General features: G+C 50.5%; 1 protein-coding gene across 3 annotated transcripts in view; it reads left to right on the forward strand.

The window, feature by feature from the left end:
* The first annotated feature begins 5,142 nt into the window (after positions 1–5,142).
* The window catches only part of APMAP (adipocyte plasma membrane associated protein), a 30,145-nt gene continuing 12,351 nt past the window's right edge, over positions 5,143–22,936 (forward strand). For 2 of the 3 annotated variants that reach the window (XM_082428639.1, XM_082428641.1), the window contains exons 1-3: positions 5,143–5,301; positions 13,579–13,695; positions 18,186–18,301. In XM_082428639.1, the coding sequence (XP_082284765.1) occupies positions 5,210–5,301; positions 13,579–13,695; positions 18,186–18,301 (325 nt within the window). In that variant the 5' untranslated portion in view covers positions 5,143–5,209. Of the gene's footprint in view, positions 5,302–10,973; positions 10,989–13,578; positions 13,696–18,185; positions 18,302–22,936 lie in introns of those variants that run through there. The other variant, XM_082428640.1, reaches the window with a different exon arrangement.

Here is a 22,936-nt window from a genome sequence, read left to right on the forward strand (position 1 = left end):
GCCACCGAGAGAGGACAGGATGCGGAGGTGAGCCTCGAGCAGGGCCTGCCTGGGGCCCAGCTGGGGTATGCGCAGGGACGTTTGAGCTGCCCCTGCCCACCCCGGCCCCAGGCTTCACCTCCTGCTTTGGATCTTCTGTCAAGGTTGAAATGTCCTGACAAAGACCCAGCTCGGAGTGGCCAAGAAGCAGAATGCAGAGCAGAGACGGATGTCGGATGGTGTGGAAGCAGCGCAGGGACCAGGCGGAACTCAGAGACCGTCGTGATGTGACTGCACATTTATCTAAGGGTAAATCTCGAGGTGATTCAGGCACATGCCAGTCCCGGCTCACCCACGGCGGCTGAGCCTGTAGTGCAGGAAAGGTAGTGTGAATTCTCACCCCACTGCCTTGGCCTGACTCGAGTGAAATTAACTCGAGTCCTCGCAGACTGACCTGCCCCCACCTCCAGCCCTCACGATACCCAATGTTGGAACAGAAATGCTTCTGCTGCTGAGCACAGTGGGCAAGGAGGCCCTGCCAGGTGCTCCACTCCTCAGCCCGCTTCATCCTCACGGCGCCTCCTGAGCAGACACTTGTCCCCACTTGGTAGAGGAGGCGGGAAGGTGGCGGAGCTGGGTTTGGATGGAGCTGACTCCATCTTTGACCCCCGTGCTCAGATCCCCTCCTGCGAGAGCTTAGGGGAACATCTACATTTAATTTGTATTTTATAATTTTTAAGGCATCTTACTGTTGGCCTCTGTATTGGTATCTGGGCCGGGGACAGCAGCACCCAGGTGCAGGCCCAGAGAAAGCCTTCCCAGAGGCAGTGACTCCGTGGGGTAGGAGGCAGGGTGGTGACCTCCACTCTGAGTTAGAGGCTTTTCCTTCATCATTGGGAATTTCTGCTGCGTAACAGGGTGAACCAAGCAAACAGATCCTTTCTGGTCTGTGAAAACCATTTGTCTTTGGTTCCACAGTCTTATTTTTCACTGACTTGTTTTTATTTATCCTGCCTGGGCTCCATAGGGCTTCTTGGGTCTGTGGCTTGATGTCCACCTGAATCAATTTTGGAAATATCTCCATCATTCATTATATCTTTAAATATAGTTTTTGTCATTCTCGCTTCTTTTCTGAGGACGCAGACATCCCATATGTTGGAACTTCTCATGTTCTAGTCTCTCTTCCTGCCTTGGACTCGACTGCCCTGAAAGCAGAGCCTGAGATAAAGGCTTGTATGCAGCCCTCCCTGTTCTTACTTAGGAATGTGATTCCAGGAACAAGTGTGAGGGATGGGTGTGACACAGGGAAGGAGGGTAACTAACACCATGGCAACCGTTGCTGACCTCGCAGGACTCACGAGGAATCCTATACATGTGTCTCGGAACTGGCTGGCCTCTCAACTTCCTCCTCTGGACTTGCAAACGCACTCGGGGAAAAAGTGGCTCCCGACCCTGGGCTCATCTTCCTGGGCCTCTCTCTACCCTTTCTGTTACCACCATGCTGGGCTTGCCAGTGTCTTCACGCAGATGTTTCAAATATTTCGTTCATCATCGCCCTCACTGCCAGTTGTCTCAGTTATCTAATCTGCCATCACACGAACAGAAAGTCATGCATAATGTTCTTTAAATGTGAAAGGTTCTGAATTCCAACATCCACTTCACCCAAGCATTTCCCATAAGTTACTGAGGCCCTTTACATACTACTTTGTACTTGTTTGTTCCCTCCCAATATAATGCAAGTATTTCCCCATCTTATTCCTTGCATTGATTGCATATGGCAAACCACTGAATATGAGCATTTATTTAACCATTATTAATGGACACCTGAGGTGATTCCAATTTGTCTACATCAGAAACAAGACTGAAATGGGCATCCACGCCCATCTTTGCACCATGGGATCAAAAGGAATGCTTGACCCCTGCAACGGCGTGAATGTTTGCCCCCCTCCCCTCCCATTCATATATTGAAATCCTATCTTCCAAGGTGATGGTGTCAGGATGCGGTGTCTTTGGGAGGTTGGGGTCTGGGAATCTGGACTTTTAACAATTCCCAAGTGTTTTGCACAGTTGGCCAGGCCCTGGTCCAGTTTCGGGGATCACTGATCAAGCCCAACACTAAATGCATTTCCTTCTATTTCAATTTACGAAAGTGATCTGGACAAAGATAGCTTACAAACTAGGCAACAGCTTTCTTTCAGACATTTTTGGGGATGAAATATAACAAACATACATAGAAAGGTATACAAAACATAAATGTACAGCTTAACAAATTGACCTAAACAAACACCCAGGTAACTCCCGTCAAGGTCATGATAGGAAACACTGCCTGCGTGTGGGAAGCCACCCAGCCCGTTCCTCATCATAATCTGTGTTCCCACTGACAAGTCACAGCCCCTCCGGTCCCAAGCCCTCAGGGTCATGCTTGAGTCCCCCCCAGCCCCTCGTGGCGCAGAGCTGCCTCTCACATGTTTTCCGCAGGCAGTCTCTGAGGCTCCCAAAGCAAAGTGGTGGTGGGGTGATTCTCTTGGTCTCCAATTTTAGGGACACTGGACTCAGACCCCTGTCCCCCCCAAACTGGAATGCTGTATATATGTCTTTCTTATTTCTTCTCTAAGCAGTGATGCTCGACTTCGGCTTTTAAAAGTGTCTGGGGAGGGACTTCCCTGGTAGTAAAGAATCCGCCTTCTAATGCAGGGGAAGAGGGTTCAATCCCTGGTTGGGGAACTAAGATCCCACATGCCGCGGGGCAACTAAGCCGGCGCGCCTCAACTAGAGAGCCCATGCGCCTCAACTAGAAAGCCCGCGTGCTCTGGAGCCCGTGCACCACAACTAGAGAGAAGCCCGTGCACCACAACAAAGAGAGCCCGTGCGCCTCAGTGAAAGATCCCACATGCCGCAATGAAGATCCTGCGTGCTGCAACTAAGACCCAACACAGACAAAAAAAAAAAAAAAAAAAAGTGTCTGGGGACCCTTTAAAACTACCCATGCCCAAGCCACAACCCAGACCGATTACATTGGAATTTCTGGGATGGGACTGAGGCATCAGGATATTTCAAAGCTTCCTGGATGATTCTAATATGCAGCTAAAGTTGAGAACCCCTGTCTTAAAGAGGGACAGCATCCTGGGGCAACACGAATCACAGTGACCAGCTGGGGCACTTGCCACTGCTGTCTGGCAAACGTGTTTATTTTCACCCTCATGTCATGCCTTTCAGTCCAGTTGCCGACACTGTGAAGGCCTCAAGACTCTGATTGTGGTGTCTAACCCCTGGGACGGTCCTCCTGGCACAGGTGACTTAAAAACAAGTGACTGGTTAGCAGCACCGCTGGAACAGGCTCAGGGTGAGGGGGAGTGGGTTCTGGTTGGTCTAACCCATGGGACACTTGGTAAGGCCTGGAGACGTTACTGATTTTCACGACTAGGTGGGATGCTGCTGGCATCTAGTGGGTGGAGGCCAGGGACGCTGCTAAACATCCTACAGTGCACAGGCCAGCTCCTCCCTCTCCCTTCCCTCCAAGGAATTATCTGGCCCCAATTGTCAACACCACTGAGGTTCAGGGACCTGATCTAACCAATCATAGTGGTCCCATCCCCCTGCCAGGAACGGGGTGGGAGCTACGCTGGAGGGTGGGTGGGGGGGCTGAGAAGGAAAGAAACCACAGCTAGGAAAGTGGGCCTGACCATGACACCCAAACAGAAAAACAGGACTAAACCATGCTGTGCAACACACGTGACTCAGCTCATGCAGAGTACGTGCTCCAAGACAAAACCACTGACCCCTCCAGTGGCTCTCCTGATTACAAATTCTGACCCATCCTTGCCAAGACCATCTACGGCCAACTACAGCCCCACACCCCTCGAGGACCCTTCCATAACACCCCTGTTTTGAGGAGACTCACGTGTCCTCTGGTGCATTCCTTTGCTGCAGCAAGTTGAATAAACCTAACCTTTTATTATTTTCTTGTACAGCCATGTTCCTGGCTGTTTTCAGTTGGCATGGAACACAAATAACTCCAGTGAAAGTGCCTTAGACACAAGGAAGATGTCCTGCTTGTGAAATTAGGGGGAGGATTTTCAGCAAATGAAGTGGGTCCTGAATGATAAAACCGGTTTGACCAAGTGGAGGTGAAGGAAAGCATTATCACAGAGAGAAGGAACAATAAGGACCAAGGCAGGGAGGCACAGAATTAGAAATAGCAAGCAATCCTGAGTGTGTGAAACACAGGATTCAGGGCAGGGATACTCCAGACAGGTAGGAAGGGGCCGATCATGCAGCGCTGTTAAAACCATCCCTGGCAGAGCAGCTGTACTGGCTGCATCCCGCAGGGAATGAAGTAAGATGTTGCCAAGGCCTGAACTATATTCTAGGACCCTGCCGACCTGGATTCACACAAGGAATCTTCATTCCCCCACGCTGGGTCTTCCGAGCTTTTCTTGGGGACAGTTGGGTGGGAGTCCGGTGCCCTTGAGCACCCAGAAAGGCCGTGGCACACTGGCCTGGGGACCGCCTTGCCTAGCAGGAAGGAAATCGATTCTCAGGGTTTCATTTTGAGTGGGCTTTTCTGGAGACGCTGCACAGTAACAGGAGCCGGTTTCCTCTGCCGGGAAAGCCTCCTCCCAGTGTCTTCCCCAATCCCATCCAACTTCAGCTCCGTCATCTGCCGGACGCCCTCACGAGCCCGTTGGTCTCCTTCGGCAAAATTCCTCATTAAAACCCCAAAGTGTCTCACGACGACCGGCTAGAGTCGGCTCTTCCGGGAGGAGATCGCCTGGGTCCGTCGGCGGGCGCGGCCCTCGGCTTGTCCGCCGCTCCTGGCGACAGCTCCGTCCACACGCTTACAAACCGCCCAACGTCGCTGTGACCGACACAACGGCGAACACGGCCGGCTGCCCTTTTCCGGCGCGTTTTCCCCTTAACCCCATCGGTTAGGAAACGGCCACGGGATTCTTGGTGGGCCCCGCCTCGAGGTCAGACCGGACGTGAAAGGCTGGGACGGCTGGCGAGGACGCGGCGATGCAGACCCCAGAAGCCGCCGCCGGGATGGCGCCCTGGCTCGGACTCGCTGAGAAGCGCCTTGCAGCAACGCCCGCCCCGGCGGCCGGAAGGGGCGGGGCCTGTTCGTCACTTCCGCGAGCGGCCGAGGAGGGAGGCGGGGCCTGTTCGTCACTTCCGCGCGCCTGGCCGGAGGCAGCGGGGACGGGACCCAGGCAGCAGGCGCGCGGGCGCCATGAGCGAGGCGGATGGGCTGCGGCAGCGCCGGGCCGTGCGGCCGCAGGTCGTCACGGACGATGCCCGGGTCCCGGAGGCCAAGGGCGGCAGGTAGGCCGGGCCCGGAGCGGGACCGTGACCCCGAGGCGGTGACAGCGGCGAGCGCCTCGTTTAGTCTCCGGGGGCCTGGCTTCACGGGAGGAAGCGGGCTCTCGCCGCGCGGTGCACCTGCGGCCCTTCGGTCGTTGCCCGGCTCCCGGGCCCCCCTTCCCCCTGCCCGGCCGCACTTTCCCGTGGGGACTTCTGCGGAGCAGCCCGGGGCGCGCGGAGAGGGCCTCCGCACCTGCCCTTCTTTCCGCGCCTTCAGGAAGAACGGGGAGCAGAAGGGACGTTGTTGGGCAGTTTTTGTGAGGGTCCAGCCTTGCACATTTTCCTGGTAGGGACGGACATGCATAGGGTACTGTCGTTGTTGGTGCCTAATAAAGGAAATCTCAGTTCTTTGGTCTCGCTTCTTTTCCCACCCTTCCGGAATTTAAATATGCTTTGCTTTGTTAGCTAAAAACTGAAGCATAAGCCTTTAAAATTCTTAAAATTCTCCTCTTAACTTTATGCCCTGAGTGTCCTAACTTTGGATTTTTAGGAAGAACCAAGAGGCCCCACACAGACCAAGCTCAAAGTGTGGAACTGATTGACTTATATGTTGATAGAAATATTGGGAATATTTCTTGGAGTGCCAGCGGGTGTGGTACATACTGAATGCGGGACAGCTTTTGCCGAGAGAGACCGAATTTATTCCCTGATGATAATGAGAGGAACACATTTGAAGGAGAGACATAGCAGAGAGGAGCGTTTGGGCTCTAGGAAGGAGATTCATGGAGAATTTTCAATAATATGAGTCTCGGGATCAGTGGAAAGGTCGGATATATGTTCCGTATATAGCCCTCACTGTAGGGCGACCAGCTTTCCTGGTTTGCCTTGGACTTTAGGACGTGGGACTCTAAGTGCTGACCCAGGGCAAACCAGGACAGGTTGGACGCCTTTTTGACTGTGGGTGTTGTGAAATCATCTGGTGATTACTTAGGAGCCTTTAGAGTAGATATGATCCGACTGGCAGTGCTGTGGTCCAGAAACTGTGCCAACACCAAGTCTCTACACACTCATGCCCAGGAGACCAGGAAGCAGCTGGCCCGGGTCTGTCTGGAGGTGCAGGGCATAGAGTGCCCGAGGGCACTCGTTCCATGGGCCCAGCTCTCAGCTGGGCTCCCCCAGGCACTCCAGGCCCCAGGGCAGAGTTAATTCAATTGTTTTTCAGTTTCTCTGGGGGTTTCTTCCTTAATGGTAGGGTTAATCGAATGTTCCAAAGTCCTCACCTGTTGCTGGTCTTTCCCTGGGTGCCTTTTGCACTGTGTTGATTTAAGACATCTTCTTGGCTTTCCTGTGTTTCCCTCTTTCTCTTCTTTGCTCTTCTTCTGTATCTTTGTAACAGTCTCTTTCCTGTCACCCACCTTCTTTCCTATGTGTATATTGTAATTCTTTAGTTTCTTCTTATTTTTATCATGCAGTTCTTCTATATTTTTCACTTCTTTGTGGTGGTTTCTAGTAGTTCATCTGATTGTCATCTTGAATTACCTTAAAAGTTGAGGGTTCACCCTAAGACGGGAAAACGTTGTGTATAATGGGTGAAGTAAAGGAATCTGAAGGAAGTAGAAACGTGATGATGATAGAGTAAACTTCAGACGTGCTGAACAGAGTAAAGGAAGCCTTGAAGGACATACTGTTCAGTTAACAGAAGCAGGACAATAGATTTCGGTGGACAGGACATTGAACGATACCTTGCTCAGTCTCCTGACTCTTGGCATGAAAGGTGGCATTAGCTCTCTTTTCCTGATGAGGTCGTTGAGGTCTCTGTGAGTGACGTGGTTTATGTAAAGTTACAGAGGAGTGGAGTCACAAGTGACATGAAAATGAATGAAGGACAGAATTGGCCGCTGGACAGTGAGAAGCATTGAGAAGAGTTGTGTGTGACTCTCAGGTTCCAGGTATCACCTTGGCACCTTGGGTTCCAGTCTCCCCTGGATTTGGGCCTAACAGGTTTTCCATAAAAATCACAGGTCTTTTTTGATCTCACTGAGTCTGTTGGTCAGGACTTCTTTCCACGACTCAAGGCCCTGATGTCCTGTGTGCAGAAGTGGTTAGAGAACGCCCTCCGCTGCATTTGGCTGGTGCTGCAACAGGATTTTGTAAGTCGTGGCTGAGCCGATGGTAGTTGTCAAATCCTGTTGCGTCACTGTGATCGCTCTCTTGCCTTAGAGACTGTAGGAAATTTTAGGGTGCAGGTGTAGAGGTTGGGGCAAACAAGTTGATTTCCCAGATGGCACCTGGGAGGGAAGTTGCTGGCCTTCCGGGATGTGTCAGCCCAGATTGGGAAGGAGAGTAGGATGGGCACGTGCAGCACTTTGTCGGATGAATGGAGGGTCCTTTATTTGAGTGGACGCAGGGCAGGTGTGCGGTGGGGGCAGCCGTGCAGGAGAGGCAGAACTGTGGCTGACTGTGAGTTCACAGGAGCTGGCGGTGAGATGGACCTGCCAAAGAGTTAATGAACCTTGGGCTAAAACAACCATGTGCCCAGAGCCTGGGTGGGAAGCCCTCCGACCTCACCCCCAGGACCTGTGCACCCAGCAGTTACAGGCTCAGTGCCCAGGGGAGTGCAGCTCTCGCCTGTGCCGAGAGCTCGTTGAGTGCTGTGTGTCCTCGGCTGCATGGCTCTGCCCAGTGGTTTCTCCTGAAGTTTCTGGGCAGAGCTCATGGGTTTCGAGCCCTCCCCACCCTCTGCCCGACCTGCCGTACTGTTCCCCTGTGTGCTTGTCACTCCCTGGCGGGCCGTGTTTACACCAGGATGCACGGAGGGCGGGAACTTGATGGGGCCTGGCATGCCTGCCGTGTAGGGAGGTGGCCATTAAATGCTTGTGGGCTCCCAGGTGGTGCTGTCTGATGTGGCAGCCACTTGGCCACATGTAGCTACTTAAGTCTAAATTAATTAAAATGAACCAAAATTAAAAATTTAGTCCCTTTTTGGTGTTATGGAGCGGGTTTGAGGGATGCTGGGGCTGATGAAGGAAAGTGATGTGACTGTGGGGTGGCAGCAGCCACATGAGCTTCATGGGTGACACTGACGGGTTTGCGTGTGGGGGAATCTCACGGGGGAGGGGATGAGAGAGGCTCCCGGGTCAAGGCAGGTGGTCAGAGAGCTCCAAGGGCAGGAGTGGGGTGGGAGAGGCGAGGCTCTGTTTTATCGATGGGTAATAGCTGTCTGGTGAGGTTTCACAGAGAATGCAAAGCAGGCAGGCTCTAAATGGCTAAAAATTTGTGTTTGGGCTATTTTTAAAGTAATTGCATATGTAAAGTTGGAGTTTGGCGCTGATGGGCCTTTTGAGCTAAGGTGTCTCAGCCTGCAGTGAGGAATTAAACAGCCTGGGGCCGAGCTGCTGTTTCTAAAACTTGACCCTGTGCAGAACTTTCCAAAGGGGCTGGCCGGTGGTCAGCCAGGGTGTTGATGGACTTCTTTCACTGGGGAGGGGTTTGGATCAGGTCAGCGGTGTCCAGCCGCACATCAGGCACAGCTGGGGGGCTTGAACCTGCCAGACAGAATCTTGGGCCTTGTTTACAGCTGCCCCAGGGGAGGTGTCCCCCTCAGGAGCACTGGGCTGGGTGGCCTCCAAGTTCTTCTCCAGTTCTTTATACTCTCATTGTAAGAGGGGGCTGGCTGGGTCCCCAGCAGGGATGGGCTGTGTGGACACAGGCCTTTGTCTGAGTTCCGGCCGCCTTTCTAGCTGTATGCAGTTGCCTTCTGTCCTGGCTGGACTCCTCGTTTTCTCCATCGTAGGAAGGGGCAACCAGGTCTTCAAGCACGCTGCCACAAGCTCTAAATCACATTCCTAAATTAAAATTTTCAAATGTACACAACAGTGTAGAAAAGGAGAGTTAACAATATAGAGTCCGAGCTAGATGGGAAGGCTCTGTTTTATGTGGAATCGTGTTCGGCAAGGAAAAGGGGCGCTTTGGCCAGTGTCACCGTTTTCGTTGGTGAGTTTGCACAAGGCAGCTTCCCCTGAGGAGCAGGGGCCGGGGGTAGGGGGATTACATCAGCCCCCTTTGCAGGACGGCCCGTCCTTCTTTGTGGGGGCCCTGCGGAAGGGTTTGTGCGGTGCTGTGTGGCCTGCTCTTTGGGATTCCACTTTTAAAGGAACCACAGGACCAAGTCATTCCTGCCCTGCGCCCTTGCAGATGCCCTCTTGCTGTGCAGACACTGGCTGTGGCCATCACGCTGACAGACTGGGCACCGAGTGAGTGATGCATGTCCCAGCCTCTGAATGAGCGGTTTGCAGAGTTGGTCACTGACTTTGTTTACTTTCTTGACATCTTTGTTGAGGTGTAATTCACATACCATCATTCACCAGTTTAGAATGTCCAATTCAGGGGTTTTTAGTTTATTCAGAGAGATTTGCAACAGTCATCACAGTCTAAGTTAAGAATATTTTCATCACCGTTAACTTTTTTTGAGGTGAAATTCACATAAAATAAAGGGAACCACCTCAGAGTGTACAGTTCAGTGATGTTTAGTGTTGGGCAACCACCACTCTCGTTTCAAAACTTTTCCTCATCCTATGAAACTCCTTGTTCCCATTAAGTAATCACTCCCCGTCTCCCCTCCCACCAAGTGTCCGTTAGCAGATGAGCGGATAAACGTTGGCAGGAGGTGCTGACACGTGCTGCAGCTTGGATGAAGCCGGACACGTCGTGTTGAGCGCAGGGAGCAGCTCACAGAGGCCACACTGGTAGCTCCATTTACCCGAAACGCCCAGAAGGGCAGACACAGTCAGCTTGTGCAGAGTGTTTCAAACGCTACTCCAGGCTCCAGGTCAAGGCGTCTCCTCCTGTCCTCAGCAGGTGGCGTTGCTAGCAGTGACTGTGGGCTTGGGGTCAGACCTGGCCCTTGGTCTCGTCCTTCTGGCAGTGGGCCGTTCTCCGGCCACTGTGCCCCATCTGCTTCCCTCGTCCTGGAGCGGATGGTCCAGTTCCGCCCGGTCACCCTCCTGAGCACGTTGCATGGCACCTCTTGTTTTCACTGTCTTTGTCGTCACCCTTTTCGGGGCCCTTGCTCCTTGCCCGTCGTAGGCCTCTCAGGTCGTGCCCGCCTGCTGTTGTGTCTGGTGGTCAGTGCTGATCTGTGCCACGTGTGCACTGCATACTCTCTGTTCTTGTACCCTTGACCACGTGAGTCAGTCACGATAGAAGAAGGCTAATGGGGTTTCGAGACCGGCCTGGGAGGGAGGGGTTGCCTGATTTTCCCTTCCTGGTCACCTGTCTTCTGCCAGGAGCCTGGCAACTCGGCATTTCATCTGCTGGGGGTGCGTCCTCAACCCCATGCGAAAAGGGGGTTAGGAACAAAACTCGCTTTTTGGAGGTTATTAGAGGGAAAATAGGCGCAGTTTGGGACACTCATTAGCAGAAGGGAAGTGTCAAAGGTCAGTACTGTCCCCTGTGCATGAAGGTACAGGTGCACCTCAGTTCTGCTTGGAGGTGTCCCGGCTCGTCAGGTACAGGTGTGCTGTCCCCCTCACTGTGGGACACAGTCAGCCCGGCTCTCTGCTGCCGCATGACAAGGTCTGCTTTCCTCCAGGTCTGCTCCTTGTCCTGGCATCCTCCTGAGGTCTCACCAGCGGTGCCTTCCGTGTCTGTGTTTCAGCTCACAGTCTGTTCTCACTTCGTCCTGAGCCCTTGCCAGCAGAGTCTTCAAGGTCCGTGTTTCTAACAACAGTCAGTTCGAGGAAATCTAGACCTTTTCTATCCTGCTCCTCACGATTCTTTCATCCTCCACCTACAGCTCGATTCCAGAGCTACTTCCTCATTTTTAGGTATTTGTTATAGCAGCGCCCCATTTCCAGGTAGCAGATTTAGTTTAATTAGAAAACTGTATTAGGACTTCCCTGGTGGCTCAGTGGTTAAGAATCCGCCTGCCAATGCAGGGGACACGGGTTCGAGCCATGGTCCGGGAAGATCCCATATGCCGCGGAGCACCTAAGCCGTGTACCACAACTACTGAGCCTGCGCTCTAGAGCTGGTGAGCCGCAGCTACTGAGCCCACATGCCACAACTACTGAAGCCCGCATGCCTGGAGCCTGTGCTCTGTAACAAAGACAAGCCACGCAATGAGAAGCCCGCGCACCACAATGAAGAGTAGCACCCGCTCTCCGCAACTAGAGAAAGCCCGCACGCAGGAACGAAGACCCAACGCAGCCAAAAATAAATAATAAAATAAAATAAATAAATTAAAAAAAAAAACTGTATTAGTTTTCTGTGGCCGCCATGACAAGCAACCACACACTTAATGTAAACAACACAAATTGATTCTCTCACAGTTTCGGGCTCAGGAATCATGCACAGTCTCACTTTGCTGAAACCAGGGTATCAGCAGGGCCACCACGTTCCTCCTGGCAGCTCTAAGGACAGTCTGTTCCTCCTGTTTAGACTGAGGGCAGGATTCAAGCACTTCAGCATGCTGTCCATGTGTCTGCAGGGGGCACTCTGTCATTCTTTCATTTCCACCTACCCCCAGTAGAAGCAGAACGATTTGTTTTCTGCTTTATTTGCTTATTAAAATCATGAGTGTAGCTCACCCGAAGTGGCGTGGCTGTAGTTGGGACAGTTGGGGCTGGCACCCAGGCCCCCACATTTCTGCATTCTACATTGAAACCATCTTGTCAAAAGTCAAGTGAAACATTGCCCTCACGTCAAGTTGCTTTGTTAAGTGTGAGTCCTGATTTTTTTCAAGTCAACTTTTTTTGGTAGAAAAGGATTTCCCACTTTAGGAGCTCATGATTTTTTTTTTTTCCCCAAATGTATTTATTTATTTATTTATTTATTTTTTTGGGCTGTGTTGGGTCTTCGTTTCTGTGCGAGGGCTCTCTCCAGTTGTGGCAAGCGGGGGCCACTCTTCATCGCGGTGCGCGGGCCTCTCACTATCGCGGCCTCTCCTGTTGCGGAGCACAGGCTCCAGACGCGCAGGCTCAGCAATTGTGGCTCACGGGTCCAGCCGCTCCGCGGCATGTGGGATCCTCCCAGACCAGGGCTCGAACTCGTGTCCCCTGCATTGGCAGGCAGACTCTCAACCACTGAGCCACCAGGGAAGCCCCCAGGAGCTCATGATTTTAATTTGCTTTAAGTTACTCTTGATTTCAGGTGTTCAGTGAATTTGAATACCCTGATGCAAGGAAACAGTGATCCTGGTCAGTTTATTTCTTAGCAGGAGGCTTCACGTGCTCTCTGGTCCAGGGTGAGTGAGGATGTGTGTGAAGATTGTTGGAGAGGAGTTTCAGTCCCCAGTGGTCATTTGTCCCCACGCTTTGCTAGAGGTCCCAGGGCACTGTCAGGTCTCCCCACGGCTTTCGCAGTAATGGCCTGGAGGTGTGATTTTGTAGGTTCTCTAACTGTCTGTATCTGTCAGGCTTCTCCCAGGCAGAAGAGCTGGGGTCACCTCTTGAGCTCTTAGAGGTGCGATGCCCAAAATGGTTGGGGGTTGGATGCTCAGGATGTTCTGCTTCTGTTTCCTTTTTTTAAAAAAATTAATTAATTTTATTTATTTATTTATTATTTTTGGCTGTGTTGGGTCTTCGCTGCTGCATGCGGCCTTTCTCTGGTTGTGGCGAGGGAGGGCCGTTGTGGTGCGTGGGCTTCTATTGCAGTGGCTTCTCTTGTTGCGGAGCACGGGCTCTAGGCGCGTGGGCTTTAGTAGTTGTGGCACTTGGGCTCAGTCGTTGTGGCGCGTGGGCTCTAGAGCGCAGGCTCAGTAGTTGTGGCGCACGGGCTTAGTTGCTCTGTGGCACATGGGATCTTCCCGGACCAGGGCTCGAACCTGTGTCCCCTGCATTGGCAGGCGGATTGTTAACCACCGCGCCACCAGGGAAGCCCTGTTTCCTTCTTGAGTTTGTCTCTGAGCGTTGCTTCTTTGAGTCCAGGTGGCCAGAGGTGGTGGCTCAGGGACGCTGTCTTCCCCGTGGATGAGGGTGGCTCCTCGCCTCAGCGCCACTCTCTCCTCTGTCACTTTGTGCCCATCAGTTCTTTGGGTTTGCCCACTTTTAACCTCTGCTCGAGGATCCAGGATACAGCTTAGCAGACTACCTGGGAAGTAACCGAGAAGAGTGTCCCACACGCTGAAAGGTTAACAAAAGAGCAAGGGCATGGAGTGCAGACACTGCTGACCTTCAGTCACTGGCATGGAGGTGGTGGCGGGCAGGCCGGGCGGGAGGGCTGCCCCTGCCCAGAGGGCCGAGACTGCGGCCACTCCGCCTGAGCCCTGCCCGGTGCCTTCGTGTGCTTTGTCTCTGGCAGCTCCTTCAGCGGCAGAGTGTTCCGAGCCACCTTCCTGATGCTGGCTGTGTTCCTCACCGTCCCCCTGCTCGGCGCCATGATGCTGCTGGACTCTCCCATAGACCCGCAGCCTCTCAGGTGAGCTGCTGCGCAGCTTGGGGGGCTGGGGGTGCTGCTTGACAGAATATAGTAAACGGGCTGAAACGACTTCTCGACTGATAAACCAACCTGCTCTGAAAGGTAGGTTATTAGGGGAAATAGAGATTTGTGATTTCTTTAGTGTCTGTATTTCATGTTAAGTTAGAATTTGTACAGTATTATCCGTGTTACTGTTTTAAAAACAAAACTGTACAAACCAAAATTAAAAACCAGAAAAATCCCAAACAAGAGAAGCTTAAGTGTTAGAGATGATTAACCTGAATTCATTTGAAGTGTCAAAAGCACACATAAACGAAGGTTAAGTTCAAGTTGCCTTCTTTAAATTTTTTAAGTAGCTGATTTTTTTTTTTTTATTCATAAGTGCTATTTGTTCAGCAGTCACAAGTATGTTTGCTGGAATAAGGATTTATAAGTAGCTGATTTTTAGTAAATCTTGTAATTACTGTTCTGTTTTTCCTAAGTTACCCTTGATCAGTGGGGATCTGTGGGTAATGCAGTCCATTATAACTTGAAAAAATAGTATACACCTCAGGGTCTCATGAATGTATTCACATTTGTAATTACAGTCACGCAGAGCCAGGCTCCTCTTGGTGTGATTATTTATGACATCAGGGGCTGTGCAGTCTGCTTCAGTAAGTTCTTGTTTCCCCTCCGAACCGCCCAGGGTCATGAGGCTGTCTGAAGTTTACTGTGAGTGAGTTCATATAAGACTTAAAAGCTTCAGATAAGAACCCTGTCTCAGTATAGAGAGAATCTAACAGGTACAACTGAATAGCACGTTGGTGGTTTGTGAGTGAGAGTTGAGACTTCATAGTGGGTGGTGTGTTGGGCGTCCTCTCCAAGGGGTTCCCTCCTGCCGACCCCCTCACCGTGTAGAAGGATGCGGCTAAGCCTGCCCCAAATGCAGACTGCCTGGGCCTTTCTGGATAATCCAGTTGGCCAGGCGGGAGCATGAATTGTGTCCACAGCTGGGGATCAAAACCTGGGCTGGGGAGCTGGCCTTGGAGAGAGGAGGCAGCGGGGAGCAGGTGAGCATCCGGCGTCTGAGGGGACAGGGAGGGTTAGAGCTTCCGTGACTGAAGACCTGTGGTCTCAGTAGAGGTCATTTATTGTGCAGAGTGGTGAAGAAATTCAGGGAAAGAAGGTGTGAAGTCCTGACAGCCTGGAGGGGAGCGAGGTCAGGAAGGCGTTGAGGTTGTGCAGAGTGAGCCCTGTCTGTGGAGTAGATGTGCCGGGTGAGGAGAAACCCAGAGAAACCGGTGTGGCCGACGGGCCTCTCCAGGGCTCAGAATTAGGGAATGACTGGCTCCCAGATTGGGGGTGTGGGCCCCCAAAGCCAGAACGAAGGCAGAAGGCAGGCAGATGGTGAGAACGGGAACGATCTGAGGTTTGGGGAAAAGTGCTGATGACAGCAGCAAACAGGACTTTTGTAAAACTCCCTTCAGAGCAAAATGAGCAAGGAAGGGGGAGACCCACCGACTGGGGCGAGCGGTGCAGTCTCAGTGCTGGTGGGGCTCAGTTGGCGGAGGTGTCCTGGGGGCTCTGTCTGCAGGGGATTCAGGAAAACAGAGGACAGACAGACCCAGAGGGCGCAAGGCCAGGGGAGACCCTTCCAGGGTGGCTTGTTATGCAGTTGGTGGCAGTCCTTAGGGAGCAGAGTCACTGGGAAGGCTGCCAGACTTGGCCAGATCCTGCTGTGCACAGCAGCCTTCTTTTCCTCGTTAGGAAGATTGGGGACTAGTGGACACGACACACGTGACATCCCGATTCCTGGAGGGTGTTGCCCAGTGTCCGTCAGGGTACATTTTCCATGTGGAGAGATGGGAGCACAGTGGTGTGGTCACCTGTGGTTGGCACGGGCGCAGGAAACTTGCATCAGCTCAGTGGTCCTCATGGCACAGGAGCGTCTGCTCGTGGAACCAGAGGGGTTGGGGTGGCTCAAAGGTTTCCTGAGCATCTCTGAGGAGCCCAGTGTGTCTCCCTACCGAAGGGGTCAGGGGGCATGGGACACTGTCTCTCTCCTTCCCCTGCAGGTCTCCCGTGGGCCTTGCCTGAGTTTTACTTTTTGTGTTTCTATTTGCTCCTCACATCCCTGACCACCTGTAGCACTTTGTTGCTACGATTTATTTATTATCTTTGAGTTTTACAGTTTCACCCTGCTAATAAAATGCATACTTTTGACAGTAATGGTAATAGCTTTCAGTTGCTAGAAGAATTACTATTCCTGTTGGTTTTTTAAATCATAGCCACAAAAATCTCTTCTTTAAAACAGTGTTTTTTATGTTAAATTTTACAGGAACTGAAAAATATGGCTTAAATATGGCAGAAACAGTCCTATCCTTTTATGAAAAATAATGTTTCTGTTCCTTTCTGGATGGAAGCTGAGTCCTTCCACAAAGTGGTGGGTGGAGGCTGCGGTGACCACTGCTGAATTGGGGCCCGTGGGCCGTGTCCTGGTCACATGCTTGTGAGACACATTCACAGCTCACAGTCGGGGGGACATTTCATCAGTTCGATCTCGGAAGGAAGACGAAAGAGTGATCCTGATCAGATGGAACCACGGGGAGAAACAGGATAAAATTGGAAACTGAGCATAAGTGGTGACTGAAGTTAGGGGGAGTAGCGCGAGTGAATAGGAGTTAACAATTAATGAGTCAATGCGAGTCCACGGGACCTGGGCCGGCCCGAGGTGCTGGGCTGGGCCTCCTGGGCTGCTGTTCCCTGATGCTTCTGCGCCCAGCGGCAGATTACTCAGGCGCCCTGGGGGCAGGGACAGCGCGTGATACACTGAGTAGTTTGATGCTGCAGCCGTTCCCTGAGGACTTCTTGAGTGTAGGGAACCCGGCAGCGTCCGCGTGGGCAGAGGGAGGTTGAGTCTCAGGGGAGGCTCCTCTGCCCCTGCTCTGTGTGCTTGTCTGTTGTCCCGTTCACACATGTACCTGCGCCTCGGGAGGTGTGACCTTCCCGGGCAGAGTTTGAACCCAAGTGTGTTGCAGGTCAAGGTCCTGCTCTCCCCCTTTGGAAATAAAACTCCTTAGTTAACCCAAGAGTGTATTTTTGAAAAGCAGGTAGAAAGCCATAATTGGGAGGCAGCAGAGGGTGAAGCGGGGGGATTTAATTTGGGGGGAGTTGTGCTGTGTCTTGAGTAGGGGGCGGAAGGGAGTGAAGAGCTCTCTGCCTGGAGGGGGATGGGGGTGGAGAGTTCCCACATCGCCACCCCCCAGCCACCCACCCCCCCTTGGTTGTCCCACTCTGGTGGGCGAGGTGGGGGAGAAGTGGGAGCTCTCCCCCCTTCCTCCCTCCCTCCCACGGTACTCCCTGGGAGCCTCCTGGGTGCCAGGTGTTCAGGATACAACAGGGAAAAAACACAACAAATTCCTGATCTCGTGTGTTCTTGTGGGGACAGACAGTTGACATAGAGAAGTGAGAGCTGAAAAGCGCTGCCAACAAAGTCGAGTGGGGTGGGGTCTGTGCTTCTGGGGGCGGTGTTGGGCGCTAAATTGGGTGGTGGGAGCAGGCTTCACTGAGAAGGTTATGGGGAGGAGGCAGCAGACTTAGGATGGGAGATGCCTGGTGCCCTCAGGGACCAGGAGGGAGGCAGAGTGAGGGGAGGAGAGGAGGCTGTGGCCGGACTTCAGGGCGAGGAGCTCATGGAAGACCTTGGCTCCGGGGGAGAGGGCCCGTTGCAGGGGTTTGAGGGGCGGATGCCGTGATCTGACTGTGTTTCCCAAGGTGCAGGTGGGCTGCTGGGTTGCGAGCAGACTGCGGGGGACAAGGGAGGAGGTGGGGAGGGAAGATGGTGGCGTGGACCAGGCTGGCAGCAGAGGACCTGACTTGTACAGGCGGCATCAACAAGAGTTGCTGACGGGTTGGGAGAAACGGCGTATTTGCCTGTGGATGGAGAGGGGAGAGCTCCTGGGGCTGCTTCTGCGTGCGGGGAGGCGTCCAGGCCACAGAGGGAGCTGGGGGCCCCCCGGGAGTGACAGGCGGGAGACAGGTGCGCGTGTGCGGACGCTGGGGCTGTGGCGCCAGGCCCAGCCGTCTTCTGTCCCCTCTGTGGAGCGGGAGGTGAGGCTGTCACTGTGAAATGTGCACTCCGCTCCCTCCGTCTCAGCGGGACCCAGATGGCCTGGTAGCCCAGGGGAGAATAAAGGCCTGGGTGTGTGAACCGGAAGGTGGAGCAGGTTGGATGGGTGGGCGGAGGCCTGGTGGCCTCGGGTGGCTGCGTGTGTGGAGTTCTTGCATCAGCCACGCTTATGTTCTCAGTTCTCTTTTGTGCTATGACCTGTCCTGATATCCCAGGAAGTTCTTTTTCTTAACTTGTGCTTCTGGCAACTAAGGATGTTATTGGAACGTGTGCGCTTTGTCAAAGAATGGGGAGTTATGCGTGTAGGTCCTTGTAGGTCCTCCGTAAATACTTTCTTCATGTACTTTTATAGACAAATCCCTATAATTGCATTATTTTACAGCTTCAAAGAACCCCCGCTCTTGCTTGGTGTCCTGCAACCAAATACGAAGTTACGACAGGCGGAAAGGCTTTTTGAAAATCAGCTTGTTGGGCCAGAGTCCATAGCACATATCGGGGGTAAGTAGACCCCTGGGACTTGGCGCTGTCTGTTACCTGAGTGGGGTCCTATGGGGGCAGCTCCGTGGGGAGCCCCGGGCAGCCTTCTTGGCTGCGGTCGTGTGCGTGTTTGTCTACCAGATGCCCTGCGGGAGCCTCTCACCTCTCCGAGTTGCAGGCCATTTTAGTGCTGGGTGATTTTGAGTTCATGTCTGTGAAGCATTTTATTCTGCTCAAACTGTTGGACCCTTTAAAATGAAAGGAGAAAGGAAAAAATGTGGACAAACATTGGTGTTTAGTTCATTTATCACATTGGGTAGGTGTTACTTGATAGGATGTTCCTAGCACAGATTGTCTTTGTGTAGATTTCATTTTTGAAAAGAACAGGAACCATTCTCAATATATCCACTTTTTTTTTTAAGCTCACTTTGGTGGGTACATTTAAGGGTAACCACCTGCTTCAAACTTGCCCAAACCTAAGAACTGGAGTAGGGTCTGGTTCTAATTCTTGAGTCTGTAGCAACCTGGAACAGGTCTTTTCTGTCTGTTAGAGTGAGAATTAAGCTCAGGAATCAAAAAATATAGTTAATGAAAAGGTTGCTGAGGGTTGAGGCGTGAGGATTTCCCAGCCACTTCTTACCTCGGCTCACTGGCCGTCTTTCCAAAGCACGGTGGAACGGCTGTGGGCATGGACGGCCAGTGTGCTTCTGTTTCCTTCCGAAGCCTGTCAGGCCCACGCCTCCACCTCTGTTGCTGTGGACCAGCCCCTCTTTCCCAGCCCTACTGTTTGGCTGGCCCAAGGACTGGGTGTTTCTGCAGTTGGTGGTTTCTCTTTGGCAAAGTCAGAATTGTTCAGGAGGGATGGGCACTTCATGATAGAGCTTCATATTTCTCTTAAAAAGATTTTGATGTTTATTAATTTCACAGATTTTGTGTTTTTGGTTAAAAAAGCCAGTATTGACATTTAAAACTGGAACTTTGAGGAGTTATAGTGATTTTTAAAAAAATCTCTCAGAGGATGCTTTTCTTGTCTTTTCTACTTGGCCTGATGCCTCATCTTGCTCTGTCATCACGCCTCCCTTTTCTCTCTCATCACGCCTCCCTTTTCTCTCTTAAAGGAGCTGCGTGTCCTTTGGTGATATTTCTGGTTACCCCCTGCAGGTGTGAACCGCACAAAGGCCCCGGGGACCCACTGCTGCTGGCAGTGGAGGGAGGCACTAGCCTCAGGAGGTGCCGATGAACATCCTTTAATTTTTTAAATAGACTTTATGTTTTAGAGCAGTTTTGGAGTCACAGCAAAATTGAGGGGAAGGTACAGAGATTTACCGTATATCCCCTACCCGCTACTTGCCCCATTATTATTATTTTTTAAAATTTATTTATTTTATTTGTTTATTTTTTGCTGCATCGGGTCTTCGGTTGCTGTGCGCGGGCTTTCTCTAGTTGCGCTGAGCGGGGGCTACTCTTCGTGCGGTATGTGGGCTTCTCATCCCAGTGGCTTCTCTTGTTGTGGAACATGGGCTCTAGGCGCGGGGGCTTCAGTAGTTGTAACATGCGGGCTCAGTAGTTGTGGCTCACGGGCTCTAGAGCACAGGCTCAAGTTGTGGCGCACAGGCTTAGTTGCTCCGCGGCATGTGGCATCTTCCTGGACCAGGGCTTGAACCTGTGTCCTGTGCATTGGCAGGCGGATTCTTAACCACTGCGCCACCAGGGAAGCCCCTTGCCCCGTTATTAACATCTCCCATGAGATGGTACATTTGTTTTAATTGATGACCCTCCATTGACACATCATCATCACCAGATTCCACAGTTTGCATTAGGGTTCACTCTTGGTGTGTATGTTCTATGGGTTTGGACAAATGTTTAATGACATGCATCCATCATTATAGTATCATACAGAGAATTTTTACTGCCCCTCCAGAAATTCTCTGTGCTCCACCTCTTCATCCCTCTCTGCCCCCAGCCTCTGGCAACCACTGGTCTGTTTCCTGTCTCCTTAGTTTTGCCTTTTCCAAATGTCTTAGAGTTAGAATTATACAGCATATAGTCTTTTCAGATTGACTTCTTTTACTTAACTGATATGCATTTAAGGTTCCTCCATGTCTTTTCATGGCTTTATAGCTCATTCCTTTTTATTGTGAATAATATTCCGTTGCCTGGATGTAGCATAGTTTATTTTTCCATTCACCTACTGGAGGACATTTTGGTTGCTTCCAAGGTTTGGTAATTATAAATAAACCTGCTGTAAACATCTGTGTGCAAATTATTTTGTGGACTTAAGTTTTCAGTTCATTTGGGCAAATACCAAAATAATTGCTGGATCATATAGTAAGAGTATGTTTAGTTTCATAAGAAACTGCCAAACTGCCTTTCAAAGTGGCTGTAGCATTTTGCATTCCCCCCGAGCAATGAATGAGAGTTCCTGTTGCTCCACATCCTCGCCAGCATTTGGTGTTGTCAGTGTTCTGGATTTTGGCCATTTTAATAGGTGTGAAGTGGTATCTCATGGCTGTTTTAATTTGCAATTTCCTGCTGACATATGATGTGGAGCATCTTTTCATGTGCTTATTTGCCATCTGTATATCTTCTGTGGTGAGGTGTCTGTTTAAGTCTTTGGGATATTTTTTAAATTGGATTGTTCATTTTCTTATTGTTGAGTTTTAAGAGTTCTTCGTATATTTTGGATACAAGTTCTTTATCAGATGCATTATTTGCAGATATTTTCTCCCAGTCTATGGCTTGTCTTCTTATTCTCTAGACGGTGTCTTTCTCAGAGCAGAAGTTTTTAGTTTTAATGAAGTCCAGCTTATAAATTCTTTCTTTCATGGATCATGTCTTTGGTTTTATATTTACAATGTCATCACCACACCCAAAGTCAACTAAGTTTTCTCCTTTTTTATCTTCTAGGAGTTTTGTAGTTTTGTGTTTTACTTGATCTAGGTCTATGATCCATTTTGAGTTAATTTTTGTGAAGGGTGTGAGGTCTGTGTCTAGGTTCATCTTTTTTCAGGTGAATGTCCAGTTGTTCCAGCAACATTTGTTGAAGAGACCATCTATACCTCATTATATTGCCTTTGCTTCTTTGTTAGAGATGAGTTGTGGATCTATTTCTGGGCTCTGTATTCTGTTACTTTGATCTGTTTGTCTGTTCTTTTGCTATTACCACACTGCCTTCGTTATTGTAGCTTTATAGTAAGTCTTGAAGTCAGGTAGTGTCTGTCCTCCATCTTTTTGTGTTGGCTATTCTGGGTCTTTTGCTTCTCCATATAAGCATTAGAATCATTTTGTGGATATCTACAAAATAGCTGCTTGGCATTGCTTTGAATCTATAGATCAAGTTGGGAAGAACCTCTTGACAATGTTGAATCTTCCAATCCATGAACATGGAATATCTCTCCTTAGTTCTTTGATTTCTGTTATCAGAGTCCCATGGTTTTCCTCATCTAGATCTTGTACATATTTTGTTATATTTAAACCAAATACTTCATTCTTTTGGAAGCTAGTGTAAATGGTATTCTGATTTTAATTTCAAATTTCACTTGTTCATTGCTGGTATGTAGGAAACTGATTGACTTTTGTATATTATCTTTGTATCCTGCAACCTTGCTATAATTGCTTATTAGGTCCAGGAATTTTTGTTGTTGTTGTTGATCCTTTGGGATTTTCGACATAGACAATCATGTCATCTATGAGTGAAGATAGTTTTATTTTCTCCTTCCCAATAAGTATACCTTTTATGTCCTTTTCTGGTCTTATTGCTTTAGCTAGAACTTTCAGTCCAGTATTGTAAAGGAGTGATGAGAGCAGATATCCTTGCTTTGTTCCTGATTTTAGTGGGAAAGCGTCTAGTTTTCACCATTAAGTATGATGTTAACTGTAGGTTTTTTGTAGATATTCTTTATCAAGTTGAGGAAGCTCCCCTCTACTCCTAATTTGCTAAAAGTTTTTATCATGAAATGAGTGTTGGATTTTTGTCAATGCTTTTTCTGCATCTATTGATATGTTCATGTAGTTTTTCTTTAGTCTGTCGATATTGTGGATTACTTAACCGATTTTCAAATGCTAAACTAGCCTCGCGTACTTGGGATAAATCCCACTTGGTTGGGGCATATAATTCTTTTTATACATTATTGGATTTGATTTGCTAATATTTTCTTGAGGATTTTTGCATCTTTGTACATGAGAGATGTTGGTCTGTAGTTTTCTTTTTTAATTTATTTATTTTTGGCTGCGTTGGGTCTTCGTTGCTGCACGAGGGCTTTCTCCAGTTGCGGTGAGCGGGGGCTACTCTTCATTGCAGTGTGCGGGCTTCTCATTGTGGTGGCTTCTCTTGTTACGGAGCATGGGCTCTAGGTGCGCGGGCTTCAGTAGTTGTGGCACGCGGGCTCAGTAGTTGTGGCTCGCTAACTCTAGAGCACAGGCTCGGTAGTTGTGGCGCACGGGCTTAGTTGCTCCGCGGCATGTGGGATCTTCCCGGACCAGGGCTCGAACCCATGTCTCCTGCATTGGCAGGCAGATTCTTAACCACTGCGCCACCAGGAAAGTCCGGTCTGTAGTTTTCTTGAAATGACTTTGTCTGGTTTTGGTATTAGGGTGATGCTGGCTTCATAGAATGAGTTAAGAAGTATTTCCTCTGCTTCTGTTTTCTGGAAGAGA

The sequence above is a fragment of the Balaenoptera physalus genome (genome assembly GCF_965194825.1).
Source record: "Balaenoptera physalus genome assembly, chromosome: 16".
Taxonomy (NCBI): Eukaryota; Metazoa; Chordata; class Mammalia; order Artiodactyla; family Balaenopteridae; genus Balaenoptera; species Balaenoptera physalus.